Source organism: Neofelis nebulosa, chromosome 18, assembly GCF_028018385.1.
Source record: "Neofelis nebulosa isolate mNeoNeb1 chromosome 18, mNeoNeb1.pri, whole genome shotgun sequence".
NCBI lineage: Eukaryota > Metazoa > Chordata > Mammalia > Carnivora > Felidae > Neofelis > Neofelis nebulosa.
In genome coordinates this window covers 35,454,745-35,474,477 of record NC_080799.1, presented here as the reverse complement: position 1 = coordinate 35,474,477, position 19,733 = coordinate 35,454,745, and the positions used below count along the sequence as shown (strand labels likewise).

Below are 19,733 nucleotides of genomic sequence, written 5' to 3'. Positions count from 1 at the left end.
AGACCGGACAGAAAGGCTCACAAATCTACACGGTGCTGGAGGTGGGGGCCCAGTACCTCCCAATGATTTCTAACAAGCCCTGAGGCGCTGACTCACTTGATCCCCCCACAAGCGCCGTGCAAGGGACGGCTGCCACGGCTCCCATCTGACGCTCAGACAAATCCGACCCACTAGGCTTTTCCAAGGTAGACAAGCAGCAACTCGCCCTTCGTCAAACAGCGTCTGCTGAGAAATCACTCAGCACAAGTACACGGAGTCGGCGAGGACGTAGTGTTTGTTGTAAGGCAGGAGAAAGACGACTGGTACGGTGGGCTCCCCCATCGCGCAGTAAGACACGCCAAAGTGCAGCCGACCTTTACAAAACCAAACAGTACGTACCCCTGACCACCCCGTTCCAGAACCGGCTCGCGGGCTAACAAATACACAATACTGCAGAAGACCGCAAAGCACGTCTCCGGATAGTGACACCAGTCACGAGACCACCCCTGTGGCTGCAGGATGTGGCATACTGAACATCTGTTCATGGTTTTATTTTTCAAAACACCTTCCATGTACAATACGTTTGCCTTAAGTCTGTACGGCTGGTACAGAGAGAGTCAAGTACCAAACACAATCAAGTGCTTAATATATACACAACGAAGGGGCACCTGAGTGACTCAGTCGGTTAAGCGTCTGACTTCGGCTCAGGTCATGATCTCGCAGCTTGTGGGTTCGAGCCCCGCACTGGACTCTGTGCTGACGGCTCAGAGCCTGGAGCCTGCTTCGTATTCTGTGTCCCTCTCTCGCTCTGCCCCTCCCCCATTCGTGCTCTACCCCCCTCTCTCTCTAAGAATAAAACTTTAAAAAAAATTATAATATCACACAATGATGATATTAAAGAGCCCCCCCAAAATAAGTTGACCATACTTTCCCAAGGTGGAAAAAAGCTTTCCACACATTCAGACATGAATCACATTATAAATCTAATGGCAATGCTAGTGACATTCCTGAACTGTTATTTTTGGAAAAATGAACCAGAAAAATCAGATAACTTTAAACTTCTCGGGGCGCCTGGGTGGCTCAGTCAGTTGGGTGTCCAACTTGGGCTCAGGTCATGATCCTGCTGTCAGTACGGAGCCTGCTTCGGATCCTCTGTTTCCCTCTCTGTCCTCCCCCAACTTGTTCTCTCTCCCTCTCCCCCCCCAAAAAATAAATAAACATTTGAAAAAATAGGTTATCTTCTCAATATAGTTGTACCCAGTCTTCTCATGCGCACACACGTACAGACAACCTTTTCCAGCTCCTTTTACTCAGGTCATATTCATGATGCGTATCACATCCTGATGTCACTGGCTACTGAGGAGTCTGGGCCCAGAGTCATTCATTTGTTCGTGGTTAGCAAACAGATGGTGTGATTTCTCAAGTCCTGCACAGGTCATACCCGATAGCAAAAGAACAGTAAACCTCCCAAGGAGTGAGGAGTAAAATCACGGTTTCAGACTTTCCAAAGGTGTTTCCATGTTCAGAAATACACCCTGGTCAAGTATTGGAAAACAGAACAATTCTCATCAAGGGGGAGAGTTATCAGAGTGTATCAGTGAGTAAAACTGCAATACCCCAAATTAAAAGGAAAACTAATACTATTAATTTACGATAAAGGAAGATTAATGAACTGGCTGTGATACTAGGTACATTATCACAAATTTTAAAACAGGAAGTGAAAGAATTCACCAGAACACTGTCAAGCGAGAGCACTGCCTGTGGTTTAACAAACATGAAAATCTGAATCTTCAAATTAGGAGAGAGAATTTGACCATGGTGAAGTAAGTCAGACACAAAGGGTCTCCTGTTGTAAGATTTCACTTACGTAAAATGTTCACAATAGGTAAATCCACAGAGACAGAAAGCAGGCTGGTGGTTGTCAGACACTGGGAGGAAGACAGGGGACTAGGAAGTGACTGCTTGCTTAATGGGTACGGATCTCCTTTTGGGGTGATGAAAATGCTTTGGAACTAGAGAGGATGGTGGTACAACACTGGCTAAATTATTCACTCTAAAATGGTGAATTTTAGGGGTGCCTGGGTGGCTCAGTTGATTAAGCATGTGACTCTTGATTTCAGCTCAGGTCATGATCTCATGGCTTATGAGTTCGAGCCCCACATCTGGCTCTGAGCTGACAGCATGGAACCTGCTTGGAATATTCTCTCTCTCTCTCTCTCTCTCTCTCTCTCCTCTCTCTCAAAATAAATAAACATTTTTTTAAATGGTTAATTTCAAGGGGCGCCTGGGTGGCTCAGTTGGTTGGGCAACCGACTTCGGCTCAGGTCATGATCTCACAGTTTGTGAGTTCGAGCCCCGCGTCTGGCTCTGTGCTGACAGCTTAGAGCCTGGAGCGTCCTTCAGATTCTGTGTCTCCCCCTCTCTCTACCCCTCCCCTGTTCACACTCTGTTGTCCCTCTGTCTCTCAGTAATAAATAAACGTTAAAAAAATTTTTTTAAAGGAATTAAAAAAATAATAATAAATGGTTAATTTTAAGATTTCACCTTAATTTTCAAAAAGAATACAAATATTTTTAAAAGATCTGATCATAAGGGGGAGCCTCAGTCAATACAGTGTGAGACTCTGTTCTCAGGGTTGTGAGTTCAAAGCCCCCACACTGGGCACGGAACTCATTCATCAATCAATAAAACAAATACAATAAAATAACTGAATAACTAAAGAAAAGCTGTGTTCATGGATCAAAAGGACTTCAACATGCAGATTCTACTTTGCTAGCTCATCATACAGCACAAGTCAGTCAAGGCCCTGAGACGCGGTAGGTTGAAAGCCACGCTTTCACTCAAGCTACATGTTTCCAACACAAATGTTTGGCCGATTCTTGAAAAGTGCTTATTCTGTATAGTTCATAAATTAGTAATTTAAATTTGTACTGCTGTAGACATAAAATTCATTTTTAATCCGCCTTACACACTAAACAGCAATATTTATTTTTTTAAAATTATTTTTAATGTTTATTTATCTTTGAGATGGAGACAGAGCATGAACGAGGGAGGGTCAGAGAGAGGGAGACACAGAATCTGAAATAGGCTCCAGGCTCTGAGCCATCAGCCCAGAGCCCGACGCGGGGCTCGAACTCGCGGACCGCGAGATCGTGACCTGAGCTGAAGTCGGAGGCTTAACCGACTAAGCCACTGAGGCGCCCCTAAACAGCAATATTTAAAATAGTTACCCTACCTAAAATTCCTTAGTCCTATTCGCTAAATGGTGTGCTCATTCAGGAAAAAAATAAACAACTTCAGTGCTGTCACAGACACCCCAAGTGTCTTACACTGAACAGAAATGAGAAACAGTGTGACAGAATTCTGCCCCATACAAAGTTGCTGCAATGATGGAAATATTCCCAGTGCTGTGACAGGAGAGTCACTAGCCACAGGTGGCTATTAAGCGCTTGAAAGGTGGCACCGCAACCAAGGAACTGGACTTTAAACTTTATCTAATTTTAACTGAACAGCCTCATGGGCAGTTTGAGCCTCGCATACACATTCTCCTCAATTCTGGCACAAACTTGCCACACCTGATCTTCCACTTTTTTTTTTAATGTTTATTTATTTTGAGAGAGAGAAAGGGGGGCGCCTGGGTGGCGCAGTCGGTTAAGCGGCCGACTTCAGCCAGGTCACGATCTCGCGGTCCGTGAGTTCGAGCCCCGCGTCGGGCTCTGTGCTGACAGCTCGGAGCCTGGAGCCTGTTTCCGATTCTGTGTCTCCCTCTCTCTCTGCCCCTCCCCCGTTCATGCTCTGTCTCTCTCTGTCCCAAAAATAAAAAAAATAAAAAAAAAAAAAAAAAAAAAAAACGTTGAGAGAGAGAAAGGGAGGGAACAGGGGAGGGGCAGAGAGAGAAGGAGAGAGAGAGAAAATCCCAAGCAGCCTCCACAAGGTCCACGCAGAGCCCGGAGCGGGGCTCGATCTCAGGACCATGAGTTCATGACCCGAGCCGAAATCAAGAGTGGACACTTAACCCACCAAGTGACCCAGGAGCCCCGATCCTGCCCTTTTATCACACTCCCCGGCCGGCCCACCGCCTGAAGGCTAATGATCCCTCAGCAGAACCCCTCCGGCTAGGACCCTGCCTTCAAGTACAAGTGCACACACGTCAGTCTGGTTCCCAAGGACAGGACAGACTTCCGGAGTGACCGAGCCTCCCTCCGTTCTCTACCCCTGCAGTCCCCGCAGGCTGGTACAGAGCCTGTCCTGTAGGGCCCAGAGGCACCGCTGGCTGATTCTCCCGAGTTAACGCCGGCTTCCCTTTGGTCTCCAGGGGGCTGCTTCCCCAGCCCGGTCACGTACAGGGTCACGTACACGGAGTCTGCGCGGCGGTCCCCGCCCGCGTGCCTCACCGCTCTCCCAGGAAGGCCCGGGGAAGGCCCATCTTCTCCGCGCCCACTTTGGAACAAGGGCTCAGAGAAACAATACTCAAGAGATGCTCAAGTACGGTCTGAGTGAGGAACTCAGAATTCGCCAGCGCTCGGGCGGCCACACAGCGTCACCCAAACTGCACGCGGGGGGATCTGTCTCCCAGACACAACGCCGGAAACCAGTAAAGGCAGACATCAGAAACGAGAGCCCGCAGGACGCACACACAGGTCCGTGGTTTTGCCTTAATACCGAACACTCTAAAATTACAAGGCACAATGTCACAGACAGCAGTGACCAGAACCACTGAAATCATTTAAGTCGTTTCCTAAAATGTATGAAGAAGCAATTTCAAAGTATTACTTTATTTTTTTAATGTTTGTTTATTTTTGAGAGAGAGAGAGAGCGAGCGAACATGAGTGTGGAAGAGGCAAAGACAGAGGGAGACACAGAATCCGCAGCAGGCTCCAGGCTCCGAGCCGTCAGCACAGAGCCCGACGCGGGGCTCGAACTCAAGAGCCGTGAGATCGTGACCTGAGCCGAAGTTGGGTGCTTACCCGCCTGAGCCCCCCAGGCGCCCCTCAAACTATTCCTTTAAACGAGAGCATCGATCCTTCTCAGAACGCCGCTCTGCTACCACTGAGCCAGCACACAGAGGCTGTGCCACAGCCCACGAACTCATGGGCTCCATTTCGGAAAAAGTATCGCAGCTAAAAAGATCTTCTAATATCAAATCACAAGAGAAGGGCGAGTAGGATACCGTTACTAGAATAAGCTTTTATTTTTTATTTTTTTGAGAGAGGGAGGTGAGCAGGGGGGAGGGGCACAGGGAGAGAGAGAATCCCAAGGAGGCTCCACCCTCACGGGGATCACGACCTGAGCTGAAACCAAGAGTCAGATGCTCAGCCAACTGAGCCATCCAGGCGCCCCTAGAATAAACTGTGAAATCAGACCTAGATTCTAATCCTAGCTCCTTCGTTTATTCCTGGATGTCACTTTGCTCATTTATTTAGCTTCTCGGAGGCTGAATTTTCTTATCTGTAAAATGCTTTTAACAGGACCTATGCCTCAGGAGGGTATAGTGAAGGTACGGGCACATTAAGCAAGTGGTAACTGCTCAGTAAATTTATTACTACAACGAGTGTGTCAAAGCCCCATAATAATCACAGGAATTTAAGAATGAAATACAAGGCAAATTCCCGAGCGAGAAGATCCATGCTGGTTGGAGCACCACCTCTGGGAACACCCTCCTCCCCATCATTAAGCAGTGGGGTGCGTGCAGAGAGCACTGAACTAGCAGTTAGCAAATGTGGATTCCAGAACCAACCATGTCATTAAAGCCGCCAGAGACCTTTTGCGTTCCTTTAGCATCTCTAGGCTTCAGTTTCTTTATCCATAAACAGGTTATTACTTTATCCAAAGGCAGCTGTATTACTGCTAGGGTCCTGTCTGGCCCTAACATTCCAAGGTCCTATTTATTCAGTCCCTAAAGCAATGCCACATACCAATGCGAGCAGGCTTTCTCAAAGAGTAAAATTCCACTACATTTTCCAAACACCCCTCAAACATACGTCTAGGAGTCATATCCCACCCACTTCAAAAACAACTTGGGGGGGGCGCCTGGGTGGCTCAGTCAGTCAGGCGTCTGATTCGACGCAGGTCAGGATCTCACGGTCCCTGGGTTTGAGCCCCGCATCGGGCTCTGTGCTGACCACTCACAGAGCCTGGAGCCTGCTTTGGATTGTGTGTCTACCTCTGTCTCTCTGCCCCTGCCCCACTCATGTTCTGTCTGTGTCTCAAAAATAAATAAACATTAAAAAAAAAAAAATAGAGGCATACTTAAAATACATAGAGTAAAACCATTTCAGACAGCCCCAATAAGGTACAAAGAGAAAAGAGCTTTGCGCAACCCAAATCACTACCCAAAGGAGGTGGCCACAGACCGCTTAACAGCACGGTAACCCACCGGAGTTCTACAGCAACGGTCAAGCAGGAAACACCCCAGTGACATTTAAGGTACGCACTTTGTTTCAACTGAAGGGACACAACTACCTAGTTGGTATGTCGTTTGGAATTTGGTGTCACCACTCTTAGGCTAGGCTACTGAAAGATGCTCAGAAAATCCTTACTAAGTGTTCCTGTCACCTTGAAAGTAGCATTACGACGGGGATCTGGTTTAAAACGGAGGAATGAAACAATGAGGTTTCCTTAGAACAAAGCCATTTATGAAAAAAACCAAATACATCCACAGCCCAGCCCTGCTTGGTTAAAATATGAAAACAAAGACAAAATTTTTAAGCAGCTTTGGTACGAATCAATGATTGCAGCTAAAAAAGGAGGCTAAGGATCTCAGAACAATCAAGAACCTTCGACTAGCGGCCCAATTCTTGCTTCCCAAGGATTTGTTAAGAACTGGACACGGACCGTGCGATCCGACATCGACGGGCCCCAAAGACACCACCGGAGCTGCGGGTCTCGCTGCTGTTTGACATGAAAGCCACGGCGCGCGGTGTGAAAAGAAAAGTGTTGCTCACGGGGATGAGAGGCACAGCACGGGAACGTGGTCAATGGCATCACAACTGCAGTGTGGTGACCGGTGGCGCTACTCACCGTGAGGGGGACCACGACGCTGTGCACCTGTAACTAGTCACGCCATGTGTCAACCACCCTTCGATTAATAAAAGGTAACCAATGCTCTACGCCAGCCAATTCCTAACAAACTTAACAAAATACAGAAACACAAGAAAGGGGGACTGTACATGTGAATTACAGCTCAATCCAAAAAACGCCCAGGTATTCACACAGAACACTTAGCAGAAAACAGAGCTTTAGTCTTATGATTAGGGTGACAAGACTGAAATCATCACACATGGCAATCTAAGAACAGCTCCCCTTCTTAGCTTTGAAAGCCCTCCAACCCAGCTGCATGGCCCTCTTACCACCTTGTGTCTCCCAGGAGAGGAAAATGGGTATTTGATCACTTACTAGGCTCCTTGAGGATCACAACTTAATCATCTTGGCGGCATCCCTTCAAGTGCCTAGCCCAGGATCCTGTGTTCTGTAGGCAGGCAAACGTTTGTTCCTTAACTGCTACATATATGTATATCTAAGCAAAAGAGATTCCCGGCTCCAAACATTCCATTCCAATTCTGCTAACTCTCCCCCAAAAGGATACCGAATCTCTTTTTCACTCCTTTCTTTTTCAACCAGGACACTACTATGTTAACACTTTAAGCCATTTTCCTCCCCACTAAACAAAAGCAAGCGAAACGAGGCTTAAAAATCTGTCCTCTACATTTCCCTAACTCACATGACAGATTTTAATTGCTGTCTTTTCACACAGTACAATTCCAGAAAAGGTGAGAAATAAGCAAAGGACAAAAGAATGCAAAAAGTGATGTACTATCTACGCTAAAGAAAACCTGCCCCAAAGAGGGTTTCTTCCCAAACATTCAACAGTTTCAAAAGCTGCTGGGCCCGGCACAGCACTATTGACACCTTACTTGTTCCCTAAACCCCCACGCACCAGCCAACCCAGCATGTAAAATCATAAAACAAGAGCCCAGATCTGGTAGTCTAGAAATCAGCAAGTCAAGAAAAGAAATAACCAGGTAGAACACTCCGTAGCAAAAGTAACACCCCAGTAACAATACTCTTCCCCAATTTCCTCTGCTTACTGGATGCCATTTACTAGCCCATCAAAGCCTAAAAAAGCCTTAACATTAGAATTGTTATTGAAAGGAAGGCATTTCAGTCTTAAAGAAAAACAGATCATAAGAACCTTACCTATCATCTATCTAAACATATCTATCAGTTCCGACAGGCACTGTTTAACATAAGAGCTCTTCTGGACGAAACAACTATTACTTTGATTCTGGATCTTCTCCACTCTGGTGTCTCTGAACAGGTCACCTTTAGAGACTAGGGATTAATAAGCATCCACCAAGTGGTGAGTTTTAGGGGCACTTGGGTGGCTCAGTCAGTTAAGCGTCTGACTTCGGCTCAAGTCATGACCTAGAGGTTCATGGGTTCAAGACCCCACGTCGGGCTCTGTGCTGACAGCTCAGAGCCTGAAGCCTGCTTCAGATTCTGTGTCTCCCTCCCTCTCTGCCCCTCCCCTCCTCACACTGTCTCTCTCTCAAAAAGAAATAAACATTAATAGAAAATTAAAAGGTGAATTTTATGATGAGTTAGAGCTCAATCGTTAAAAAAAAAAAAAAAAAAGGAAATTCCTTCCCCTACAAAAAGATACTCAGTGGGGTGCCCGGGTGGCTCAGGCGGTTAAGCTTCTGACTTCGGTTCAGGTCATGATCTCCCACTCTGAGTTCGAGACCCCCGTCGGGCTCTGTGCTGACAGCTCAGAGCCTGGAGCCTGCTTCGGATTCTGTCTTCCACTCTCTGTGCCCCTCCCCCACGCATGCTCTGTCTCTCTCACTCTCAAAAATGAGTAAATGTTAAAAAAAAAAAAAAAAAAGATACTGAGTGAAACCCAAACACTACAAAATAGAACATTTCTCTTTAAAATTCCAGTTCCACGACACAACGTGCAACATCTTGGAGACAATTCCTCCTCTGAGGGCCTACTGAGGACTGCTGGTTTTGTTCCACACTGTTTTCACCGGCAGTTTTGAGAGGTGCTGAGGGCGGGTAGGTGGAAAGAATACTACCCCCCCTATTTTAGAAGCTCTGGCCCCTCTAAAAGGTCCTAGTGCTATGTATGGTCTGAATACCTGTGCCCCCCCCCACCCAAGCAAATTCCTATGCTGAACTCCCAGTGCCCAATGTGATAGAATTAGGTGGGGCCTTTGGGATGCCCGAGAGGTCAAGAGGGTGGAGCCCTCATAAAGGGATTAGCGCTTTTATTTAAAAAAAAAAAAAAAAAAAAAAAAAAAGAAGTCCCAGAGAGCTCTCTTGACCCTTGCGCAGCGTCCACAAATGTCAGCAGTTGGCTATCCAGAAGAGGGCTCTCTGACCAGGCCGGAACCCGGGTCTCGAACTTGAAGCCCGCAGACCTGACACCAACAGACTTCTGCGGCTTACAGGCCACCCGGTCTGTACTACTTTGTTACAGCAGCCCGAACACACCAAGTAACCCTGATCACCACCGCTGAATCTGTCATTTAACAAAGAAAAGACCGACCTGGGTGCAAAGCGGAACTGTGAGTACATTCTATGGGAGAAAAATGTTAGTTTTAATCCAAGTAACCCCCGTCTTCTACATGTTAATTCATTTCAGGGCCTCCACTTTAAAGGGCATCACTTAGCCAATGCACTTACTTGGATCCGTAGGGAATTCAATGAATTTAATGAACTTAAGTGAATTATACTTAATTACACTTAAATGGGTTCCACTTAATGATTCCTTTGGAAACTTGTATTAAATTTTCAAAGAGATCTAACTAAGGTCAGTACTGAATCCCCAGTTCTGACCTGGGACGGCTAGAAACAGGCATACGTATGAATGAGCCTTCCAGAAAGGTGAACGGCACTTTGGGCAAAAGTATCTTCTTCCTCCTGCTCAAGCCACCACTGAAAGTATTTTCAAAAAAAGAGACAAAGGAAGAAAAAATGAACTAGCCTGTTTTTGGGAGAAATGACAGATATCCATTCTACACACATATATTTTACAAGTCAGTCATTCTAGTGCTCTCCCTCTAGACTCTGTCAAGAGTTCTCCTGATATTTAGTCTAAAAACACACCCACCACAAATTTCAGCTATGGCTTAAAAACAAAAGAAAACAGGCTTACCCTCCTGACTATTTCCTCACTACAAAAAACTTGCAAATTTTATGGCTCCCACTTTGTAAATTTCAATCCAAGGCCTAGTTTCAACTTTTTTCCTGCTTCTTCCAAGCACAGTTCCCTGCTCTGATGGTGGTCTTTTATGGACCTGAATGGGCTGGAACATGTAATCCTACAGTCCCACGGAAGCATGGACCTCAGTTTAGAAAAACCATTCTTGGAGCGCCTGGGTGGCTCAGTAGGTTGAGCGTCTGACTTCAGCACAGGTCACGATCTCGTCCATGAGTTTGAGTCCCGCATCTGGCTCTGAGCGGACAGTTCAGAGCCTGGAACCTGCTTCGGATTCTGCGTCTCCCTCTCTCTCTGCCCCTCCCCCGCTCATGCTCTCTCACTGTCTCAAAAATGAACATTAAAACAAATTATTAAAAAAAAAATCCATTCTTTTCTAAACTGACGTCCTATGGAAGATTATGTTTTGACATTAATGGGCATTTTGTAGAAGGAGCTGGTAAAGTCAGTAACACCAAAATAGGTTTCTGATTAAAAAAAAAAAAAGAAAAAAAAAAACAAAACTGACCACAACGTAGGGAGTTTTCCACCAACTTCCCCACACACTTTTACATCTCCAACTTCTAGCAGTGCCACAGAGAAAGGGTTAAGAGTAAGCCCGAAAGTGGCAACTACCAGGAAGAGAAAAGACAGTCCCCGGCGTAAGAGGTCACTCAACAATAACCATCATTACTGACCACTGCTCAAGGATGCCTGTCCTCTGACGGCTGATGACTACATAGTCTGGAAAAGGAGCGCTAGGTGAAGCCAAAGTGGTGGTGGTGGCTCCAGAGGGAGGAGGGAGGGCCAGAAAGAGAAAACGGACGGATAAAAGCAATCTGCACGGTAAAGTATGCGGAAACAAATACCGAGCTGGTAATGAACTAGTTTAGGCAGCCAAAATGGCTTGGTCTAAGCAACAAAATAAAATGAAATACAGATAACAGTAATAATGGCTGAATTCCCTCATTCAAAAGGAAAACATCAACCACTCACACAAATAGCAGTCAATGAAGCAACCCAAATCCAAACTGCGTGCTCACACACACACTTTGTGAAAGTATTTCTCCAAACTTTCTGCTTCTAAAGACAAAACTATAGCGAAAGCTGCTGAAAAAACTAACTTCCGAGAGCACTTTTATGATGTCCACTTACCTACGACATGCCACAACACAGAACCCTAAAGAGAAATCAACAATCTACCCTCACTGGCAAATTGCTGGGAACCTCGAAGACCCAGTTCCCAACACCCTGGTTAAAGAACCGGAAGGACAATGCACCTTTTCCTTTCTCTCTCTCTTCCAACAGATACGGACAGTTCCTAAAGTAAGCGCCTTTATACGGTACGCACAGAGTTCACTCATTTCACGTTGCTATACAACCAGCTTCTGAAAGCATGCTGCCACTGAAGCAGAATACAGGAAGATTTTAAAGACCCGACTCAACTTGAAACCACAGAAACAATGTCTACTAGCAATGATGAAAACGGCACATGACAACTATTCCGTTCTAACAAAAGCTCAACTGTATGAACAGATTCGTTACTGACACGTGAACAGAGAGAAAGAGCGAGTTACACCTAGCAGCCTGAATAAGGTATCCGATCGTAACGCAACGAACATTCTAAACGTGTCACTAAAGAGGAAAGTCCGAGCCCCGCTTTGAGAAAAAGGCCACACCAATCAAGGCAGTTTCCTAACACACGAAGGCTTAAGGGAGGAACTCTAACTTTGTGACACTTTGTGAACTTTACAGGCTTACAAATGCTGAGGGTGAAAAAGATCTTTGTATTGATAGCCAACAGTTTCTGCCGGATCACAAGACTGCAATGCATCTTGGGATTCCTTCAGGACGGTTCCGTGTCACAGATATTTAAAACGTAATTACTGTCTCAATAATAGAAACTGCAGCAAGAGACGCTCTCTCGCCTCGCCCTAAGGTGAAGCGAGAACTCGAGCATTCGCCCTCCCCAGCTCCTCGGATCTCTCAACGCCCCCCCGACCCACTCCTGGCCCCATCTGTCCTCACTTCTAGGCCTCGTGGCACTGACCGGCCGCGGCCCCCCCCCCCCACTCCGTCCCATACGGTCCCCACTCCCAGCGGGTGACTGCGGCCCCCCGAGGGAGGGGCGGCCCCTGGTCCCGCCGGTGTCCCGCCGGTGTCCCCCCCGCACGCCGCCCCCGCCCCGCCCGGCTCTCCGCCGCGCCCGGCCCGCGCAGGCCGCCTCCCGGGCCACGGGCCGCCCCACCCAGGGCTGCTCTCGCCCCGGCGCCGCTGTCAGCGCCCCACGTGCCGCCGGGCCCCACGGGACGCGCCGCCCGAGCCCACCCCACCCCCGTCCCCATCCCTGGCGGAGGGGGGGCCCTCCGGACCCAGGCCGGCTGCTCCCGCCCCCGCAGCCCGGCTCCCCCCCGCCCCCCCCCCCCCCCGCACCCCGCGGCTGCCCCGCGCGTCCCGGCCCTTTACCCGGAGGACCTCCAGCGCCGCTGCCGGCTCCGTGGTTGGGGGCGGCGGCGCCAGCTGGGGACAGCGGCTGCTGGGTCGGGCCCCGCAGGAAGGACGGCACGAACTCGGCAGCGTGGACGTTGGGCACGAAGGGCTTGGCGTTGACGTTGAGTTGCCGGCTGAAGGCCGCGCTGAGGTGCTCACGCTGGGCCTCGGTCGCCGGCGCCGCCAAGGGGCCGCCGGCGCCACCGCACGGGCCCGGCCCGGGGGCTTCCATGTCCGCTTGGTCCCAGCAGTCGGGCGCCGAGTCGCTGCTGCTGCTGCCGCTGCTGCTCCCGCCGCCGCCGCCGCCGCCGCCGCCACCACTGCCCGGATCCATGATCGGGGGGGCCGTGTGTGTGGTGAAGAGAGGGCGGGAAATGGAGGCGGGGGCGACGGGCCGGGCAGGAGCAGGCCGCGCTGACCCGTCGAAGCGACAAGGCAGAGGGGCCGGGGGCTAGCGACACAGTCCCCGGCGTCGTCGCGGCGAAGGCTCCGGTCGCAACTCCGCACTCGCGACGACAACGGCGGCACCAGCTCAACCCTCCTCGTGTGTGCGAGCGGATCTCCTCCCACCCAACCCCAACCACCTCGGACCGCCTCAGCTCCGGCCCCACGCCGGCGCGGATTGACCCCTCCCCGCCACCCGTACCTTCGCCTCGGTAGTTCCTGGCCCTGTCCGTCCCCGTTTCTGGCTATGAACCACGACTGCAGACGGAACTACGAGTTCCGGCAGCGCCCGCGCGACCCCGCTGCGGTTTTCCCGTGGGCCGATGGGAGTGGGAGTTCGGGGCTCCGGAGCAACCGGAAGCGACTCCGGCTCCCGGCAGGCAGCGCGGGGAGGCGGAGGTCTGGTCGCAGCCCCGCGGCCCCACCTGTCACCGGGTGGGGGTAGGGGTGAGGGCGAGTCCTTGCCTGACTCTTCAGCCGCGGGGTTGGTCCACGCTGCCCTGTGGGGCACAGGCTGCGGGGAAACGGATAACAGTTCTAACGCGCAAAGCAAAGCTCTCGGCTCCTGGAATCCCCTCCTTCTCGCATCACCGGTTTCTGCGTTCTCTGCCTCCCCAAGTCTCCCTACCTTCTGCTCTTTCCACCTTCCTTCTCCCCGCCCCCAGCCAGAATCTGCCCTACATTTCGAAGCCGACGCTGCGCGTCTTGCGTTTTATGTATTCATTTGGTGGAAGAGAATAAAACCGTGAGACAGTACAACTTGAACTGCAATGGGGCTCGTAAAGCGCTCGGGCCCAGCCTCTGCCCCGGCAGAGGGGATTATTAACTGGAAACTTTGAATGACTCACCGTCTGTTTGACTAGTCATTTAAAGCCTTCACCCAAACTTTTCCATCCCTCCCCTCCTCCCGGCCAAGGGTTTTGCAAATCAAACAGAGGATTGCCATATTCCATGTTGTATCCAGTTGTACCCACCTAGTTAAGATTTTTTCCGGTGCGTCCAGCTTCTTTATGCACCATTAGGTGAAGTGGTTTTCTTCTGAATGATGGGATTTGCTCCAGTATTCCGTAGTGCTCTATTGACTGCCTCTCACTCACCTGGACACTGTGCGTTTAGGTAAACACGGAGGAGGGGAGAAGCAAACCCTTAGGTCAATTACATGAAGTAGGAAAATAACGTTGTTCTGAGTACCTGTTAATTTCCTGTAATTCACCCACGTGGAACCCAAGACTGTGGCGGGGGGCGGGGGGGGACCTATTGTTGATATTTTTCTCAGAGGAGTCTAGACAGCTTGCAACTAATCTGCCAAAAATTACAGAGTAAAGGCGTAGACGCACACAGAATAGATGATTCTTAACCTTGAGGTCCCAAATCTAGATCTAGATATGAATTTAAAATTTAAATATCTGTACCTTAAAGATGAAAGAGGATCCAGCCTAATGAGACAGCTCAAAAACAAACCTGTCAGTTACCTTTCAAAACAAATCCTATGCTAAAGTGGTTTGAAATTGTGTTTAATATTAAACTACCAATTTTATCAATGCCTTTTTTTTTTTCTTTAACTCATAACACTTGGAATATCAACTGCTGTAAATGTAAAGAAACCAGAGACCTCCATTATAACAAGGCTGGCTTTAAGTTTATCTTTAGATCTGTGGTCCATACTGCCTGAAATCTTCTGGACATTGATTTCTTTTTTCCCCCACAACAGATGATGTAATCCCCTAATTAATACAAAGTTCAGGTTACAGCCTATTAATATAGTTCTCTGAATACCTGTTTGAATCTTTCTTAAGAGCATCCCCCTTCAGGGATACCTGGGTGGCTCAGTTGGTTATGCCTCGGGTCTTATCTGGGCTCAGGTCTCGATCTCACAATTGGCTCCTGAGACCGAGCCCCACCTCAGGCTTTGCGCTGACAGCATTGAGCCTGCTTGGGATTCTCTTTCTCTCTCTCTCTCTGTCCCCTCACCCACTCACACTTCTGTCTCTCTCTTTCAAAAATAAACTTAAAAAAAAAGCGTGTCCCACTTTAAAGTTGGTATTAAGTGATTGCCCTCAGGTTTACTGAGAAGTTAACAACTGATATAAAAACTCAGACCTTCCTTCATATAAGGGAGACTTGAATTGCTACTGAGTGAGACAAATATTTTTATTTTCTAGTCACAACAAGAAGAAAATAGTGTGTCCAAAATAAAGTGCCTTCTCACTCAAGATTGGCACTCCCTAACCTACTCCTTAAAAAATGTCAACACAAGCGTCTGGCTCAAAGAGTGATCCGGACTGTCCTTCAACCACTTTGTCATTGGACGCTATACTTCACCGTGGACCAGCCACAGGGCACCAGAGGACGGGTCCCTCTTAGGTTAGTTCTTCACGCTAATTAAATTAGCAGCGTCTTTGTGGCTGCGGCTTTTTCTAGAGACAAAGACAAAAACTGCTGAGACCGCAGCTTAGAAAAGCAGTTGATGTCGTTAGCTGCCATGTCCCTGAATAGGATCATCATTGGAAATTCAGGAAAGAATCCACTCCGTTGGTTTTCAGAAGCTTTGACCTGCCAGGGTTGAGGCACTGCTCTAGTGGGCAAGTGGGAGGCTCTTCTTGATAATCGCATGCCCCGTATGATGCACGGCATAGAAAACGTGCTTAACAACCTCTTTACTTCACGCCATGCTTGTTCAAGGTCTGAGTCGTTCCAGGACAGAGAATTCCCGTCTTCCAACGCAAGCCCCACCAGCTGGCGTTTCTAGTATTCTCTCTCTTTCGCTCTCTGCATTCCTCCTATCCTCCCTTGGTTATTCTGCCTTTAAAATGAATCAGGGTGGGGGCACCTGGGGGGCTCCGTCGATCAGCTCAGGTCATGATCTGACGGTTCGTGGGTTCGAGCCCCACGTCAGACTCTGCACTGACAGTGCAGGGCCTGCTTGGGATTGTCTGTTTCTCTCTCTCTGTGTCCCTCCCCACCCCCTTTCAAAACGAAAGAAATAAATATTTTTAAGTAAAAAAATGCTTTAATAAGTAAAATAAAATAATAAAATAAAATGAATCAGAGTCTTGGGGTGCCTGGGTGATTCAGTCACTTGAGTGTCTGACTCAATTTCGGCTCAGGTCATGATCCCAGGGTTGTGGGATTGAGCCGCCTTTGGGATTCTTTCTCTCTCTCTCTCTCTCCTCTGTCCCTCTCCCCTGCTCGCACTCTTTCTCTCTCTAAAATAAAAATAAAAATAAAAATGGGGCACCTGGGTGGCTCAGTGCATTAAGCATCACACTCTTGGTTTCCTCTCAGGTCGTGATCTCACGGTTGTGAGATCAAGCCCCTCTTGGGCTCTGCCCCAAGCGCTGAGCTTGCTTAGGATTCTCTCTCTCCCTCTGTCTCTCTGCCCCTCTCCCTTACTCTGTAAATGAATGAATGAATGAATGAATAAATAAATAAATAAACTTAAAAATAAAAACAAATAAAATGAATCAGAATCTCAGCACCTGCACCTTTGAGTTTCCCACCCAATACTTTGTTTTGTTTCTTTAATCTGAAAGTTTATCCTTCTTTGCTTCCAAACATGAGGCTGATATGAAAACTCACGGCCATCCTAGGGTTTTAGCAGATGGAAACGTGTGCACACAGCTGGACACTTGAGGTGACGTGGGCATCCCGCCAAATGTTTTTTGCAGACATACAAACAGGAGGGTAAAAGCCTGTCCTTTCCAGCATTTTTGCAGTAGCTCCAAAGCAGGAACAACCTAACTATCCATCAACAGGGAAATTATGATTAAATGAGTGATGGTATATCAATACCGTGGAGTAATATGCAGCTATCAAAAAGAGTGACAGACTAGGTGCCAACGTGGGAATTCACTTCTAGTATATGGTGAAGTAGAGGAGCAACGCTTTGTGTTGTATGTGGAATATATAGTAGATCAGTGTCTCTAGTACAATCTATGTCTTTAAAAACATCTAGATTTTTCCTCTCCCTGAAATGTTCTTTCCCCAGATCTTCACCTCTCCAGCTCATTGTCGTTCAGCTCCGAGATGTCCTCTCCTACCCACCCTGGCTCTCCACCAACCCACATCACTCTCTACCCTCATACGCAGTTTTATTTTTTTCAGATGCTTTATCACAATCTGAAATTCTTTATTGGTTCCCATGCTTACTGCCCATCTCCTCCTTCCAGAAAGTTAATTCCGTGACTGTCTTATTTGCTACTGCATTCCTATCACGGACAACAATGCCCGGCATGGAGAAAGTGATCAGTAGACAGTTGAGAGAGAAAGAGACATATGTATCTCTTTGTATGTTGTAAACATTTTTAAAAGTGTGGACAGTTACATATTAAACAGCTCATGGAAGGTGTATTTGTGAGGTGGGATTGGAAGTGGAAAGGAAAGCAGCTAGAAGAAGAAGAAATTGTAATTTTTTACTTCTGTTTTATGTTTGGGTTTCCCTGTAGGAAGCAAATGGCTTTAAAAAAATTCTTTTATTGGGGCGCCTGCGTGGCTCAGTGGGTTGGGCTTCTGACTTCGGCTCAGGTCACGATCACACAGCTTGTGAGTTCAAGCTCCAAGTTAGGCTCTGCGCTGACAGCTCAGAGCCTGGAGCCTGCTTCAGATTCTGTGTCTCCCTCTCTGTCTGCCCTTCCCCCACTTGTGCTCAGGTCTCTTTCTTTCTCTCTCTCTCTCTCTCAAAAATAAACCTTAACAAAAATAAAAAATAAATAAAAAGAAGGCTTTTATAGGCAGGAGGGAGCAGGAAAAAGGAAATGATAATAGCAAAAAGGCAGATTGGTTGTGGCAAGGTCCCTTTCCTTGGGCAGATGGCAGGGGTCTGTTAGGCAGAGGACCTCATTAGTGCTGACCCGGTGATTCTTGATTGACTGATTATTAAGATTCCATTTCCAGGAGAGACCAACACTAGAATTAAGACTCATTTTGGTGACATGGGCTTAACATGTGACTCTATGCTTGGGCTGTTGCCTTATTTATAAAAATAACCATCATGTATGGAAAGAGCCCAACTGTCCATTGACAGATGAATAGATAGAGAAGATGGGGTATATATTTATGATGGAGTATTACTCGGCGATCAAAAAGAATGAAATCTTGCCATTTGCAACTACATGGATACAACTGGAGGGTATTATGCTAAGTGAAATTGGTCAGAGAAAGACAAATATCCTATGATTTCACGCATATGTGGAATTTAGGAGACAAAACTGATGAATATAAGGGAAGGGAAGCAAAAATAGTACAAAAATGGGGGGGGGGGCAAAATATAAAAGACTCCTAAATACAGAGAACAGGGGCACCTGGGTGGCTCAGTTGGTCAAGCATCCGACTTCAGCTCAGGTCATAATTTCACGGTTTGTGGATTCGAGTCCGTTTCAGGCTCTGTGCTGACAGCTCAAAGCCTGGAAACTGCTTCGGATGCTGTGTCTCCCGCTCTCCCTGCCCCTTCCCCACTCATACTCTGTCTCTCAGTCTCTCAAAAATAAATAAATGTTAAAAACAATTTTTTTTAAATACAGAGAACAAACTGAGGGTTGCTGGAGGGGTTGTGGGCGAGGGGATGGGCTACATGGGTGAGAGGCATTAAGGAGGACACTTGTTGGGATGAGCACTGGGTGTTACACGTAGGCGATTAGTCAGTGGAATCTACCCCTGAAATCATTACTGTGGTATCAGCTAACTAACTTGGATGTAAACTTAAAAATTAATTAATTAATTTAAAAAGTGAAGAATAAAAATAAAAAAATTTAAAAAAGCATGTGACTCTTGATTTCGGCTCAGGTTACGGTCTGGAGGTCGGTGTTATCAAGCCCCTGATTCGCCTCTTCGCTGACGGGGCAAAGCCTGCCTGGGGTTCTCTCTTTCTCTCCCCCTCTCTCTGCCCTTTCCCCGCTCCCACTCACACACGCTCTAAACAAACAAACAAACAAACAAACATTTTAAAAAATACATAAAAAGAAAAAGAAACCCTAAGATAGGACTTTCTTGTTATTTCGTTGGCTCAGGAGCTTAATGACATCAGGGGCCCCTACCTTTCCATCCGTCTGCTGGCCTGGGTGTTGGCTTCCTCTCCAGTCTGGTCCCAAGACAGCTGCAGAGTCCCAGAGGCCAAGTCCAGAGAAACAGTAGAGAGCATCTCGACTGATATCTTCCTTCCAAGAATGAGAAGTTTCCCCAGAAGCCCTCTAGGAGGTATCTCCTCCCATGTCATTGGCAGGAATTGGGGCAGATACCCATTCTTGAAAAGGACATCTCTTTTTACCGTGGTGAAATACACACACAAAAATACTAATATTTACCACTTTCACCATTGTAAGTGGATACTTCAGTGGCATTAGGTACATTTCACATTGTCAGAGCGTCTGGGTGGCTCAGTCAGTTGAGAGCCTGGCTCAGGTCGCGATCTCATGGTCTTGAGATCGAGCCGCACATTGGGCTCCGCGCTAAGCGTGGAGCCTGCTTGGGATTCTCTCTCTCTCTCTCTCTCTCTCTCTGCCTCTCCCCGCCCCCCTCAAAATAAAGAAATAAACATTAAAAAAGTGTATTTCACATTGTTGTGCATCCACCACCACCATCCAGACCTTTTTCATTTTTCCAACCTCAAATTCCATCCCTCCTA

General features: G+C 47.7%; 1 protein-coding gene across 3 annotated transcripts in view; it reads right to left on the bottom strand.

Moving 5' to 3' along the window:
- The window catches only part of GSPT1 (G1 to S phase transition 1), a 39,013-nt gene extending 24,824 nt beyond the window's left edge, over positions 1 to 14,189 (bottom strand). The window contains exon 1 of one of the 3 annotated variants that reach the window (XM_058711637.1): positions 14,089 to 14,189. Coding sequence is in view for 1 of the 3 variants with exons in the window: in XM_058711635.1 (XP_058567618.1) it covers positions 12,647 to 13,004 (358 nt within the window). In the remaining 2 variants the exon portion in view is untranslated. Of the gene's footprint in view, positions 1 to 12,646; positions 13,268 to 13,316; positions 13,340 to 14,088 lie in introns of those variants that run through there. The other 2 variants (XM_058711636.1, XM_058711635.1) reach the window with 2 other exon arrangements.
- Between the last annotated feature and the right edge of the window lie 5,544 nt (positions 14,190 to 19,733).